This window comes from Papaver somniferum, chromosome 11 (genome assembly GCF_003573695.1).
Source record: "Papaver somniferum cultivar HN1 chromosome 11, ASM357369v1, whole genome shotgun sequence".
Lineage (NCBI taxonomy): Eukaryota > Viridiplantae > Streptophyta > Magnoliopsida > Ranunculales > Papaveraceae > Papaver > Papaver somniferum.
In genome coordinates this window covers 80,286,991-80,300,858 of record NC_039368.1, presented here as the reverse complement: position 1 = coordinate 80,300,858, position 13,868 = coordinate 80,286,991, and the positions used below count along the sequence as shown (strand labels likewise).

The 13,868-nt window shown below is 38.9% G+C and overlaps 4 protein-coding genes across 4 annotated transcripts; 2 read left to right on the top strand and 2 right to left on the bottom strand.

Annotated features, from left to right (window-relative positions):
- The first annotated feature begins 2,191 nt into the window (after positions 1-2,191).
- Positions 2,192-3,097, top strand: LOC113324650. The gene has a single exon (XM_026572948.1). The coding sequence runs from the start codon at positions 2,192-2,194 to the stop codon at positions 3,095-3,097; it is 906 nt and encodes a 301-aa protein (XP_026428733.1).
- A 4,594-nt stretch (positions 3,098-7,691) lies between these two features.
- Positions 7,692-9,453, top strand: LOC113324649. The gene is made up of 3 exons (XM_026572947.1): positions 7,692-7,716; positions 8,478-8,774; positions 8,854-9,453. The coding sequence occupies exons 2-3, from the start codon at positions 8,490-8,492 to the stop codon at positions 9,451-9,453; spliced, it is 885 nt and encodes a 294-aa protein (XP_026428732.1). The 5' UTR covers positions 7,692-7,716; positions 8,478-8,489.
- Positions 9,454-9,623: 170 nt separating this feature from the next.
- LOC113324648 lies at positions 9,624-10,793 on the bottom strand. Its single transcript, XM_026572946.1, has 2 exons — positions 10,397-10,793; positions 9,624-10,291 (listed from the first exon to the last, which is right to left on the bottom strand). Exons 1-2 carry the CDS (start codon positions 10,791-10,793, stop codon positions 9,624-9,626), a joined length of 1,065 nt encoding a protein of 354 aa, XP_026428731.1.
- Positions 10,794-11,368: 575 nt separating this feature from the next.
- On the bottom strand, positions 11,369-13,050 carry LOC113324647. Its single transcript, XM_026572945.1, has 4 exons — positions 12,556-13,050; positions 12,220-12,477; positions 11,788-12,117; positions 11,369-11,715 (listed from the first exon to the last, which is right to left on the bottom strand). The coding sequence occupies exons 1-4, from the start codon at positions 13,048-13,050 to the stop codon at positions 11,374-11,376; spliced, it is 1,425 nt and encodes a 474-aa protein (XP_026428730.1). The 3' UTR covers positions 11,369-11,373.
- Positions 13,051-13,868: the final 818 nt, after the last annotated feature.

The window sequence follows — 13,868 nt, the reverse complement described above, 5'->3', positions numbered from 1 at the left end:
CCCTTATGTTTTTATACAAATGTACCTTCGAAATATATTGTCAGGAGTAAATGTGTAATACTGTGAATTTGTAGCTTTATTTACTATTCTGCCCTAACAGACATGTCTATTGTGTATGTATGATAAATAAAAACAGGGGCAAAGTAGTCCAAAATTTTGTAGCTTCACTCCCCTACAGTAAGGGGAGTTGGATTTATATAATAGAATAGATTTATGAGGACGACGAATGGATTTTATTGTATCGTGTGAGGAAAAATCAGTCCGCCTTAATGCGCGAGAGAAAACTTGCTGAAAAAAAACGGTCTGTCTGTCCACGTAAATCTAGGAAGATCTTAAGAATCCTGTTGTCACGCGCGCATCCGCGTGATAGCTATAATGAAGTCGCGTATTGGAGCCGTTCGATCTGTACAACAGTTGGTGATTCCGAAACAATGAAACTTTATTATTCTTTTTATATTTTAGTTTTTATAGCAACCATAAACTCTACATAAATTTTGTATTCAGTCCTCCGTGCTAGGTGTTAGGCTGTTAGCTAATATGAATCTCTTTCTCGTTCAACATCATCTGCAAGTGAAGAACTTTCATGGAAATCTAATATTTCCACCACCACAAAAGAAAAAAAGAAAAGGTTTCTAATCATTGTGCTCTCGAACCCCTTATTTGGTTTATAATTCTTCTGTTCATGTCCAGAGTCCCCAACTGCCTATCATCTTCCATTCAAGATAAAGAAACACAATCTCAACCATAATTAAAATCAACGAAATCACTGAAAAATAAAATCCACAATTATAATTGCAAACCTGAACAAGCTTTATGATTATTTGGATGTGTTGAGAAGACTGGGTACCAAATCGATTTGAGAAGACTGGGTGTTGAATCGATAAACTATTTCATTAAGATACAGGTCGTGATTTGAAAAAATAATCATGCATGTTCTGATCAAAACTTTTAAATCCTATAAATGAAAAGCATACCACCTTATTTAACTCGGTATTCTTGGAAAATTTGTATAATTCATTTTGAACTTCATGATAGGAAGGGGAGATATTTGTATCTTTTTGTTGTTTCTGACCTCCATGAATGAATAATAGTTAGTTGTTTCTAATGTGCAAGGGCTGAATGTAAAATAAATATAAAGTTTGTGGGTTTTTAAATAATAAAATGTATAGAAAATAATATAGTTTCCGTGATTTACGGATCAACAGTTTTGATGTGCATCTAACGGTTCCTATATGCGAGTTCATTTAAACTATCACGCGAGCATTCGCGTGATAGCACGACTCTAGATCTTAATGAAAGTTTCCCGTCGGGTCCCGTTTGGTCCAATCCTGTTCCGATCCAGTACACCCTGTTCTGTTTTGGTCCATCCTAACGGGTTCGGTCGGTCCAGTCTACCCGGTTCGGTTCGGTCAGTCCACCCGGTTCGGTCGGTCCAGTCCAGTCCACCAGGTTCGGTTCAATATGGTCCGTCCAGTTCGGTCCAGTTCTATCTTGTTCCATTTGTTATCCTGTTCTGTTTTTTGGTTGTTGGAATAGTAAACTTGATTTGTATTATCTAAGAAAATACGATAGAGATATGGAGAAGTCTCGTAATTAGTAGAAAGGTCTAGAGTCCTTGTAAAACAAGGGATTGAAGTCGGTTTGCTTGGCACCTAGAAATATCTAGAGTCTGTACGGTAGAGAAGAAATATCTAGATGAGTCAAAGTCGGTTGTAAAATGGGTATGACTAGTGAATGTTCTAGACATGGCTAGAATAGTTAGAGTCGGTTGTTACTCCCTATATATAGGGCAGTTGAGGTACCAATTGAAAGTGTAATCGAGTGAATGCCTATAGAGTGGTATAGGTGGAGTGAGTAGTTGAGCGACTACTTGTGTAATAGAGCGGCTAACCAAAGTGAGGTATAGATAGCTGAGTGTAAGGAGTAGAAATCTTTTGTAAAGGTCTGTGTACGACCAAGATTGAGTGCAATAAAATTGAGTTTTAGTTAAACACCAACTTGAGTGATTGTGAGCCTGTTTAGTCATTCCAATACCCATTTTCAAAACATTTTCAATACTCATTTAGCCATTAACCCAAAATTCATTCCCAACAAAGTGGTATCAGAGCCATAAGATTCTAATGGCTAGTGAATGTTTCCGTTTCATGTACCTAAACTCACCAAAGATAACTATGAAAATTGGAGTATCCAAATGAAGGCGTTATTAGGATCGCAAGATGCATGGGAAATTGTAGAGAAAGGTTATGTTGAACCGGATGATGAAGCGGCGCTTCCGCAAAATGAAAAAGATGCGCTACGCATTTCAAGAAAAAGAGACAAGAAGGCTCTCTACCTCATCTATCAAGGAATGGATGAGTCGTCGTTCGAGAAGATATCGAGAGCTATTAATGCAAAGCAAGCATGGGAGATTTTGCAAAATTCATTCAAAGGCGTGGACAAAGTAAAGAAGGTGCGGTTGCAAACTCTAAGAGGTGAGTTCGAATCTCTCTTCATGAAAGAGTCCGAATTAATATCGGATTATTTTTCAAGAGTTTTAGTTGTTGTTAATCAACTAAGAAGAAATGGCGAGGTCATGGGTGATAGTCGTGTGATCGAAAAAATACTACGGTCACTTGTTCCAAAATTCGATTATATCGTCGTTGCAATTGAGGAGTCGAAAGATGTCGAATCCATGACCGTGGATGAGCTCATGGGATCTCTTCAAGCCCATGAAGAAAGAATGAGAAACAGAAATAAAGAGGGAGCGGTAGAACAAGTTCTACAAACTAAGCTTACTTTAAAAGACAAAGGAGAGAGCTCTAGTAGTAATTCTAGACGAAGAGGACGCGGCTACTACGGCGGAAGAGGAAGAGGCAAGCAAAATAACGATGATCAGAGGGTCCAGAGGTCGAGCTCCACAAGAGGTCGTGGCAGAGGAAATAATTCATGGCGCAACAATAATAGGCCAAGGTATGACAAATCTCAAGTCGAATGTTATAACTGTCATAAGCTTGGTCATTATGCTTCGGACTGTCGATCTTCTTCAAATAATGTCGAGGAGAGAGAAAACTACGCTAGTAAAGAAAATCAAGAAGACCAGACCTTGTTGGTGGCATGAAAAGGAGGTGACGATGATGAAAACTGTACATGGGTGCTTGATACGGGAGCAAGCAACCATATGTGCGGCACGAAGGAGAAATTCGTGGAGCTTGATGAATCAGTTTCTGGCAATGTGACGTTCGGAAATGGAGAGAAAACTCCGGTGAGTGGTCTTGGCAAAATTTTGATTCGATTAAAAAATGGAAGCCATCAATTTATTTCTAATGTTTATTATGTCCCTAACATAAAAATGAATATATTAAGTTTGGGACAACTCTTAGAAAAGGGATATAGGATGAACATGGAAAACCTTAGTCTTTTCATAAGAGATAGGAGAGGAAAACTAATTGCCAAAGTGCCAATGACGGGAAATAGGATGTTCTATCTGAACATTCAAAATGACGTCGCGAGATGTCTGACTGCTTATGTGAAAGACTCGTCATGGCTCTGGCATCTTAGATATAGACATCTAAATTTTGGAGGATTAAAGTTACTGTCCAAACAAAATATGGTTAGAGGTTTGCCAAGAATAGACCACCCGGATCAATTGTGCGAAGGATGTTTACTTGGAAAACATTTCAGAAAAAGTTTTTCTAAGGAAACACTGACGAGAGCCACAAAGCCACTGGAGTTAGTTCACACGGTCGTTTGTGGACCAATAAAGCCAAGCTCGTATGGTGGAAATAACTATTTCCTCATATTTGTCGACGATTTTAGTCGAAAAACATGGGTTTATTTCTTGAAACAAAAATCGGAGGTTTTCTCCAATTTCAAGAAATTTAAATCCATTGTGGAGAAAGAAAGCGGCTTCGAAATTGTGGCTATGAGATCAGACAGAGGAGGTGAATTTACCTCGAAGGAGTTCGAGTCTTACTGTGAAGACAATGGAATCCGTCGGCCTCTTACGGTTCCATATACACCTCAACAAAATGGAGTTTCCGAAAGGAGAAACAGGACAATTCTCAATATGGCCCGGAGTATGTTGAAGACAAAGAGAGTGCCCAGGGAATTTTGGGATGAAGCGGTTGACTGTGCGGTTTATCTGATAAACCGATGTCCCACAAAAAGCGTGTGGAACATGACTCCTTTAGAAGCATGGAGCGGAGTGAAACCCGGCGTCTCACACTTACGAATATTCGGAAGTATCGCATATGCTCATGTGCCGAGTCAGCTGAGAACGAAGCTGGATTACAGGAGTGCCAAGTACATATTTATCGGTTATGACTCTCGATCCAAGGGATACAAGTTGTACAATCCAATCAATAGAAAGGTCATCACAAGCAGAGATGTGGAGTTCGATGAAGAAGGCGTCTGGGATTTCGGTGTTCAAGAAAAGGATTACAATTTTCTCCCTATCGTAGAAGAAGAAGAACAACAACCACCAGTACCAGAATCTCCAGCTACTTCACCACCACCATCACCTCCAGCAGTACATCATGATGATCCATTATCAGCAGATGAAAGTTCTAGCGAAAGGCCTTTACGGACGAGGAGTTTAAATGACATCTATGGAGACAATATATCTCTTTTTTGTCTCTTTGCAGAAAGTGAACCAATAAATTTCGAAGAAGTAGTCAAAAGCGAGAAATGGAGAAAGGCGATGGATGAAGAAATCCAGGCTATTGAGAAAAATAACACCTGGGAGCTTGTAACACTTCCGAAAAGAGAAAGAGAAATTGGAGTGAAATGGGTGTACAAAGCCAAGAAAAACGCTAAAGGGGAGGTTGAAAGATACAAGGAAAGATTGGTAGTAAAAGGCTACAAACAAAGAGAGGGCATCGACTATGATGAGGTATTTGCTCCTGTTGCTCGTCTTGAAACTATAAGATTAATTATCTCTTTAGCTGCCCAAAATAGATGCAAAGTTCATCAAATGGACGTCAAGTCAGCCTTTCTAAATGGGAATCTTGAAGAGACGGTATATGTCGAGCAGCCGACGGGGTACGAAGTAAAAGGACAAGAAAATAAAGTCCTGAAGTTGAAAAAGGCTTTATACGGCCTAAAACAAGCGCCGAGAGCATGGTATAGCAGAATCGACAAGTACTTCCATGAAAATAATTTTAAGAAATGCCCGCATGAACATGCTCTCTATGTGAAGGTGGATGAAAAGGGAGATATGTTGCTCGTCTGCCTATATGTGGATGATTTGATCTTTACTGGCAATAATCTGACAATGTTCGAGGAGTTCAAGAAAACGATGACGAGAGAATTTGAGATGACGGACATTGGTCTTATGTCATACTATCTCGGGATTGAAGTAAAACAACAAGAAAATGGAATATTTATATCTCAAGAAGGATATGCGAAGGAAATCCTTAAGAGATTTAAAATGGAGGAGTGTAATCCGGCAATTACTCCCGTGGAATGCGGAATCAAGCTATCAAAGATCGATGAAGGCGAGAAGGTCAATCCGACTCTTTACAAGAGCCTTGTTGGAAGCTTGAGATACTTAACTTGTACAAGGCCAGATATTCTCTATGAAGTAGGACTGATTAGTCGCTACATGGAAGCACCTACGGTTACCCATATGAAGACTGCCAAGAGAATTCTGCACTACTTAAAAGGTACGCTTGATTTCGGTTTATTTTACTCGTCATCAGACAAGTACAAACTCGTTGGATATAGTGATAGTGATTGGGCCGCAGACTTAGATGAAAGGAAAAGTACTACTGGTTTTGTATTTTTCCTCGGAGATACGGGCTTCACTTGGAGTTCGAAGAAGCAATCGATCGTCACACTTTCCACTTGTGAAGCTGAGTACGTCGCAGCAGCATCGTGTGTTTGTCATGCGATATGGCTAAGGAGTTTAATGAAGGAACTTAAAATGGAGCAGGAAGAACCGACTACAATATTTGTGGACAACAAGTCAGCAATAGCTTTAGCAAAGAATCCAGTGTTCCACGACCGCAGCAAGCACATCGACACACGGTACCATTTTATCCGAGAGTGCATATCGGAGAATAAGGTACAACTGAAATATACAAAGTCTCAAGACCAAGTTGCGGACATATTCACAAAACCTCTAAAACACGAGGTCTTCGTCAAATTACGAGAAATTCTTGGAGTTACTACAAATCAAGTTTAAGGGGATGTGTTGGAATAGTAAACTTGATTTGTATTATCTAAGAAAATACGATAGAGATATGAAGAAGTCTCGTAACTAGTAGAAAGGTCTAGAGTCCTTGTAAAACAAGGGATTGAAGTCGGTTAGCTTGGCACCTAGAAATATCTAGAGTCTGTACGGTAGAGAAGAAATATCTAGATGAGTCAAAGTCGGTTGTAAAATGGGTATGACTAGTGAATGTTCTAGACATGGCTAGAATAGTTAGAGTCGGTTGTTACTCCCTATATATAGGGCAGTTGAGGTACCAATTGAAAGTGTAATCGAGTGAATGCCTATAGAATGGTATAGGTGGAGTGAGTAGTTGAGCGACTACTTGTGTAATAGAGCGGCTAACCAAAGTGAGGTATAGATAGCTGAGTGTAAGGAGTAGGAATCTTTTGTAAAGGTCTGTGTACGACCAAGATTGAGTGCAATAAAATTGAGTTTTAGTTAAACACCAACTTGAGTGATTGTGAGCCTGTTTAGTCATTCCAATACCCATTTTCAAAACATTTTCAATACCCATTTAGCCATTAACCCAAAATTCATTTCCAACATGATTAGCATTGTTCTTCCCTTTGTGAAAAGATTTCAACAGAGAGATCAACCAGATTACTAATCTCTTAGGTACCGCAATCCACACTCTCAATCCCCCATCCTCTCTCTAATATCTTAATCAAATTTTTGTCACCAAAAGATTCCACAGAAATCTCAAAACTTTTTCTTTCAAGTTGAATAATTTTCACAACTCCGCCGCCGCTCCCTCCTCTCTCATCGCTCCTGTCTCTAATATAGATGTTTAAATAGTCTACTAATTTAATTATTATTATTTCTATTCAGTAAAGATCTTAATTATTATTTGATTTTATTTTTTAAGATTACAAAAGCGGTAACGGTAATGCTATTCCTAGCTCTTCTTAGCACTCTATTCACCACTCATGCTGAGCTGTCAGCCCAGTATCCAGTTTACCGAAGTGAGAGGACAACTACTTTAACACACAAAATTAAAAAAAATTAAAAAAATCAGTCACGTGATTCTTTCTATCTTTATTTGCTATTCCCGGATCGTGTTATTCCTCTTCTTCTTCATCAGTTCTTCCCCTTTCCTAATATTTTTTTCTCTGTCACCTCCATCAGACACTTCTATCAAAACATCCTCAAAATTTCAAACCCATAGAAAAGCAATGGGTTTTAACATCAATGGATAATTCTCTAGCAATGCAAAAGCAACAACATCAAGAACCTCTCTAAAATCAAAACACTGCCCTTTTCCTATTTGATTAACAGACTAACAATGACAATTAATTGAGAAAAAAAGCTCAAACCTAATCATTGTATCAAGATAATCATGGAAAGTGACACATCATATAGAAACTTTGTTTGAATTAAAAAATCAATCATTAGATCTAAAATTACTCGTCTCCAATTTTGGAATCAAAGAATATGGGTTTTATAAATGTATGGCTAAGAGCAACCACAGTCATGACCAAATTTGGGGACTATACCCAAATTTGGTCCCAAATTCAGCCGCAGTGGTACTGACTAAAACCATATTTAGTCCAGTTAATTAGGGTTTGCGACCAAATGTGGTCGCCAACCCAGACTAAAATGATTAATAGTGGGACGGAAGTATAGTGGGCGTATGATTTCAGACGGAAGTATAGTGGACGCTCCACATCGGGCGTACGTATAAATAACGTATGATAATGGGGCGGATGTATATAGAGCGTTTGAGTTAGGCGTTATTATAAACACCGCCGGGCCATACGTAGATAAAACCTACGCCCCATAGCAGACGCAGTTATTAAAAACGCCTGGTTTGGACGCAGTTACTAAAAGCGCCTGGTCCGGGAGCATGTATTATGACCGTATGCGGGAGACGGACGTATTATTAACGTCTGTGTGAGACGCATGTTTTATGGGCGTATGAGTGAGACGCATGTTTTATGGGCGTATGAGTGAGGCGCATATATTACGACCGTATGGAGTGGGCGCATGTTTTAGAAGCGTCTGGGATGGGCGCATATATTAGGAACGTCTGGAGTGGGCGCATGTTTTACGAGCGTCTGGGACGGACGCTCGTATTATGAGCGTTTGTTCGGAGCGCATGTATTACGAGCGTCTGTTACCAGGCGCATGTATTACGTGCGCCAACGGTTATATTTTGGAATTCTGATTTTGGTTTTCTGATTTTCCGACCGTTTGATAGATTGCAACGGCTCTTTCGTATATCTATATATAGCATTTGACAAACTTATTTCTGCATAATCTTATCATTTATAATTTCTATTTCAAGAAATATAGAAATATGGCACCACGAGGTCCCAATTTTACAACAGAAGAAGATACAATGATATGTAGAATCCATTTAGCCATATCTCAAGATTCTGCTACCGGAACCGATCAACCAGAAAGAGTATTATGGAGTCGGATCAAAGATAAGTTGGAAGAAGCCCTGCCTTGTAAACCAAAACGTACTTGGACTTCTATCCAGAGTCGATTTCAGGGAATCAGTAGACAGGTTTCACTTTATTCTGCAAAAGTGTTGGAAGTTGATGGTGAATATCATAGCGGATGGAATGAAGTCTTGAGGGTAAGTAATCGTCAATTTTTGCACCCTTAATAATTATATACATGTAATTGGAACTGATGAGTATTGAAAATAATAACAGGTTGAAGAGATAAGAAAGCGATTCAAAGAAAGTAATGGTAACAAAAAATTTAAGCACGAAGAGTGCTACGAAATTCTAAAAGATAGTATCAAATATTCAGGACGGTCGACGTTTGTGTTTGATTCAGGCCAAGAAATGGAAGATTCTCAGAGTGGTGAGGAAAACGCTGATATTGAGGAAACAATTCCAGGCGAGTCCAGTGATGATCTAGATATTGGAGATATAGAGAACACACGTAAGCGTCAGTTGGGGAAGAAAGCATCGAAACAACTAAAGAAAACAGGGAGAGCAAAATCCAATGCCCAGGAGGAAATGCTAGAGGATATAATTAAGGAGCATCAAAGTTTCAATGAACATTACAAAGCACAATCACTAATGAAGATGGGACAGAGACAAGCTGAGTTTGAAGCAATACAAGCTAAGTCTGCGGCAAAGTTTGCGGCGAAACAAGCTAGGCAAGAAAAACTCGATTTAAAGAAAGAAGCGGACGATGACTTGGCCATAATGTTGAAGGATGTCTCTACATTGGACACTGTAACAAGAGAGTACTTCGAACTTCGAAAGATGGAAATACTACAACGCAAAAGAAACCAATCTTAAAGCATGACCGAATTAGTTGAACCTTAATATTTATCATTAATAAAAAAATTAGTGAGTTTTAGTCAATTTTAGTGAATTTTAATTTTTATATGATAAATAGTACATTAGTAAGCAACGTTACAACATATTTTCCGATGAAGAAATACGATACAACATATTTCCATCCCAACTTAATAATTATCTCCAAAATTTGACCATATGCGTTCGATTAAATCTTGACGCAAGCGAAAATGTGTTTCTTTATTGTGTATAGCATGACGCCGATGTGCAGCTCTCATTCTGGAAAGTTCCTCAGTACCTACCCTCGATATATTCACCGGTGCCGACCTGCTACGTGAGTCATATTCATGTGGCCAATCACCGGGAAGACGCTCATCCTCCACTATCATATTATGTAAAATAATAACCGTTTTCATTATATAGGCAAGCACATCCGGGTTCCACATTCGTGCAGGTTGTTTGACAATGGCAAATTGTTGTTGCAGTACACCAAATCCACGCTCTACATCTTTCCGTGCTCCCTCTTGCATCGATGAAAATTTATATTTTTTCGGTGTATCTGGTTGTTTAATGGCCATCACAATAGTAGCAATCTGTGGATAAATGCCATCACCGAGATAATATCCCATATCATATGCATGCCCGTTTACTTCAAAGTTCACCGGTGGTGTTTTCCCGTTGATAAGTTTTCGAAAAATATAAGAACGATTCATTACATTAATATCATTGCAGGAGCCGGGCATACCAAAAAACGCATGCCAAAACCAGAGATCATGTGACACCACTGCCTCTAGCACAATACTTTCACTCCCTTTATACGCGGTGTATACTCCTGATTCTGCTGACGGACATCTATCCCATTTCCAATGCATACAATCCACGCTCCCCAGCATCCCAGGAAATCCCCTGTCTTTGTTTTCTTTTAGCAACAGTTCAACATCACCCGCAGTTGGTGAGCGTAAATATTCTTTCCCATATAATACCACAATCGTCTTGCAAAACCGACGGGTTGCTTCTAAAACGGTGGTTTCTCCAATGCGTAAATACTCATCTATTGCATCTGCTGCACATCCATAAGCTAACATTCGGATTGCTGCAGTTACTTTCTGATGAGGGGATAATCCAAGAATGCCACAAGCATCTCTTTTTTGAGCAAAATAAGGATTTCTAGACACCACATCTGCCAATATTCGGTTGAACAATTCTCGCCGCATTCTGAATCTCCTACGAAATATGTTAGCTGGGTAGGTGGGGTTGTCAGAAAAGTAGTCATTCCAGAGAAGTATATCTCCGGCTTCACGATTTCTTGGTATTTTTATACGAGTATGAGACCATGTCATACTTGTAATGGCAGTTCCCAAACTAACTGCTAGATTATTTCGGCTCAATGCAACCGCATCTTCATCTGATGAGTAAAAGCTGTTATCAGAGATCGCAGAAGAAGAAGTAGAAGAAAATTCGGAGTCCGAAGAAGAAGAAGATTCAGCGTTATTGTCACAGTATTCCATTGGAATGTATAGTTTGAGAAGTGATTGGGAGAGTTCGAAGAAGAAGAATATTTGCAGTGTTGGTTTGTATTCACCGAGATATGTAGTATTGGTTTTATAGACACATGATAGACACTTATGGCATTGCAGATTGAAAATGCGAGTGAAAAGAATTGACACTGCAAAGACTAAGACTATAGCTAAAAAGAAGCGACACTGACCGATTGAAAATGAAGGCTTAAAAAGAAATAACACTAATTAAACTACAAGTACCGAAACGGAGGCTGAAAAGAAATCAACATGTCAGAATGAAAATGGAGTCTGAAAATGGAGGCTAAAAAGTAACCCTATATAGAGATAAGATAGGATATTGTAGACTTACTGAAAACGGAGGTTATAAAGTACGTATCCAAAGTGGAGGCTAAAAAGTTACTTATTCATCAGTAGGAGTATGCGATGGTGTTTGCCGTGGTGGGATAAACGTCATTCTCGGATGGGGGTTAACAGACGACATTGTTGATGCTTGACTCACTGGAGCCCACACCGCTGGTGGGATAGTTTCAGAAAAACTGCCGAATCCAATAGGGGGACGCGGCGTTTGTTGCATACGGAATTGCATCTGATCCTCCAGGTAATTGTTACGAGCTGCAAGGCCTCGTATTACTTCATCTTTTGCCTTTAAACGTATCATCCTGTCTTCCGTTTCATATAATACAAACTCGCGAAACGCACGATTAAAATCGGCATGTTCTTGAACTAGATTATAAGCTTCAGGCTGTCGTTTAAAAAAAAATAATTAAGAAATGAGATTACCATATATTTTAATATAATGACGGGATGTACTTACGTATGATAATTGTTGTGGTGGTGGAATAGGTACATGCTGAGCAGGTCGTTGAATAAGGTGTTTAACACGGTCACCATCAACCCCGTGTAATTCAACTACCCAATCGACTTTGGTCACGAATTGATGGAAGTTAGTTACATGTCGCCAATATCGCAGATACATATTATATGAAACAGCTTTCACAAACATATTTGCATCTACCCATCCAGCTTCTTTCACAAGTTTTGCTTTCTCATGACTGACCTCGCCAATTTTAAATGGTGGATTTCTAGGAATTCCAAAAGTAGGATGATTTTGCCTCCAAGATCGTTCTCCTAGGTACCACATATTCTGTCAAATTACCAGTAATCAGAGAAAATAAGTTCTTCAACTTAGGATAAAATGATAACTTTGAAGTAATAATGTTCATATAAAAACAAAGTACTAACTGACCTTGCCAATCCAAGTAAATATAACCCTTTTGTTTGAAAGCTCCACAGCCCTGCGACCAACATCAGAGTCAAGAACACCAATGGCGGATTCCCACGGTCTCCATGTCACGATGTCTGCAGTCAACTGATTAAGCGCATTCCTACAGTGAACAATATCGATAGTCTTTTTCTTCGCTTTCCACCGGGAAGTTCTTGGCCATTTTTCTTCACTAGTTGGGTCGCACGGTCTACATATGCCCAGATATTCATATCCCCAAAACTACTCCATCATAACCAACCAAATAAATCAACTGCCAAAAAATACATTTAAATGAAATAAAAATAAATAATAATTTACCTCTAATATTTGGAACGGCCCAGTTAATGACTTCTGTCCCCTACCAGATGCGTTGAGTGCCACATACAATTTTGCAAAAGCAGGACCACCCCAGTCATACATATCAACTGCATTTAGATCCTCAAAAGCAGCTAACCAAGCCGCATCAATGTAGTTCTTTGCATTGGAAAAGAAAAAATTTCCCAAAACATACATAAAAAAGGCCCTCGCCACTTTTTCTGCAAGTTTGTCATCCAAATTAGCTGCAACCAAGATATCTTCTTTGAAATACGTAGTCAAAAATTTAATTGTGATTGCATCTGAAATCCACTGTGCCGGGGGGCGTTTTTTTCCAGAGATTGGGGGATCTTCATAATCTAAGGGTTCTTCTATTTCTGGAAAAACATGCTCACGGACATAATCAAATTTGTACTTGACTGGGTTATACGGAACATCATCCCCAATTCCAATACTCAATCCTGTCAACACTACCCAATCAAGCGGCGTGAATCCCATTTCACCAAAAGGGAAGTGAAAAGTATGCGTTGTATCCCACCAACGTTCAACAAGATAATCAATCACTGGGTGATGCTTCTCCTATTTCCATGGCTAATAAACGTCCCCATCCTGCCTTGTCGATAATGTATTTAATTTTTGGACTATGTTTTGTTATCTCCTTATAATAAACAATGACCGAAAAGAGTGAACCACGATGTTGGTACCTGAATTTTGGATCGCTTGAATATGTAATATCTGTAGAAGCGTGTTTGTCACTATCTTCCAGGCAATTGTAGTTATCTAGGGATACCACGGACGGTGTTGTTTCATCTTCGCTATCTTCATCGAACCCGGTATCTGGAACTTCCAAATCTCCAACATTAGGGTCTATTTCAGGCTCCATTGGACCTTTACCTTTGCGTTTCTTATTATTCATCTTTTTCCTTGTGCAAATCTCGACGTTATTCTGCTCAACATCTGAGCACGATATAAATACAAGTTAGTAATTGTTTTTTCTGAGTTTACAGCATCCATAAGAAGTTCTATTCTATATTATAGAAGATCAAAATTTACAGTATAGAAGATCAAAAAAATTTACAGTAAAGATTATTTTTTATTTACTTACAGTATAGAAGATCAAAATTTTTAAAGTAAATAAATACGAAAATTACATTAAACGAGTTTGAATCTCACTACATACACCGTCTATATCACAGAACTGTTTAAAATTTTGTATCTCCCCTTGTGTGAGCAACAACAATACATGTTTAATGGATTTGAGTGAACTACTACAGGTGATAAATTAGAATTATTGTATTCTATCAATCATGTTACAG

What these genes read in the sequence shown, in the direction of transcription:
- LOC113324650 (XM_026572948.1), top strand. Translation starts at nt 2,192, where the DNA reads ATGAAGGCGTTATTAGGATCGCAAGATGCATGGGAAATTGTAGAGAAA.
- LOC113324649 (XM_026572947.1), top strand. Translation starts at nt 8,490, where the DNA reads ATGGCACCACGAGGTCCCAATTTTACAACAGAAGAAGATACAATGATA. An exon ending in GATGGAATGAAGTCTTGAGG is followed by an intron (nt 8,775 to 8,853) that starts GTAAGTAATCGT and finishes AAATAATAACAG; the next exon opens with GTTGAAGAGATAAGAAAGCG.
- LOC113324647 (XM_026572945.1), bottom strand. Translation starts at nt 13,050, where the DNA reads ATGGGATTCACGCCGCTTGATTGGGTAGTGTTGACAGGATTGAGTATT. An exon ending in GGCCGTTCCAAATATTAGAG is followed by an intron (nt 12,478 to 12,555) that starts GTAAATTATTAT and finishes ATGATGGAGTAG; the next exon opens with TTTTGGGGATATGAATATCT. An exon ending in CACCACAACAATTATCATAC is followed by an intron (nt 11,716 to 11,787) that starts GTAAGTACATCC and finishes TTTAAACGACAG; the next exon opens with CCTGAAGCTTATAATCTAGT.
- LOC113324648 (XM_026572946.1), bottom strand. Translation starts at nt 10,793, where the DNA reads ATGACATGGTCTCATACTCGTATAAAAATACCAAGAAATCGTGAAGCC. An exon ending in TTTACGCTCACCAACTGCGG is followed by an intron (nt 10,292 to 10,396) that starts GTGATGTTGAAC and finishes GTCCGTCAGCAG; the next exon opens with AATCAGGAGTATACACCGCG.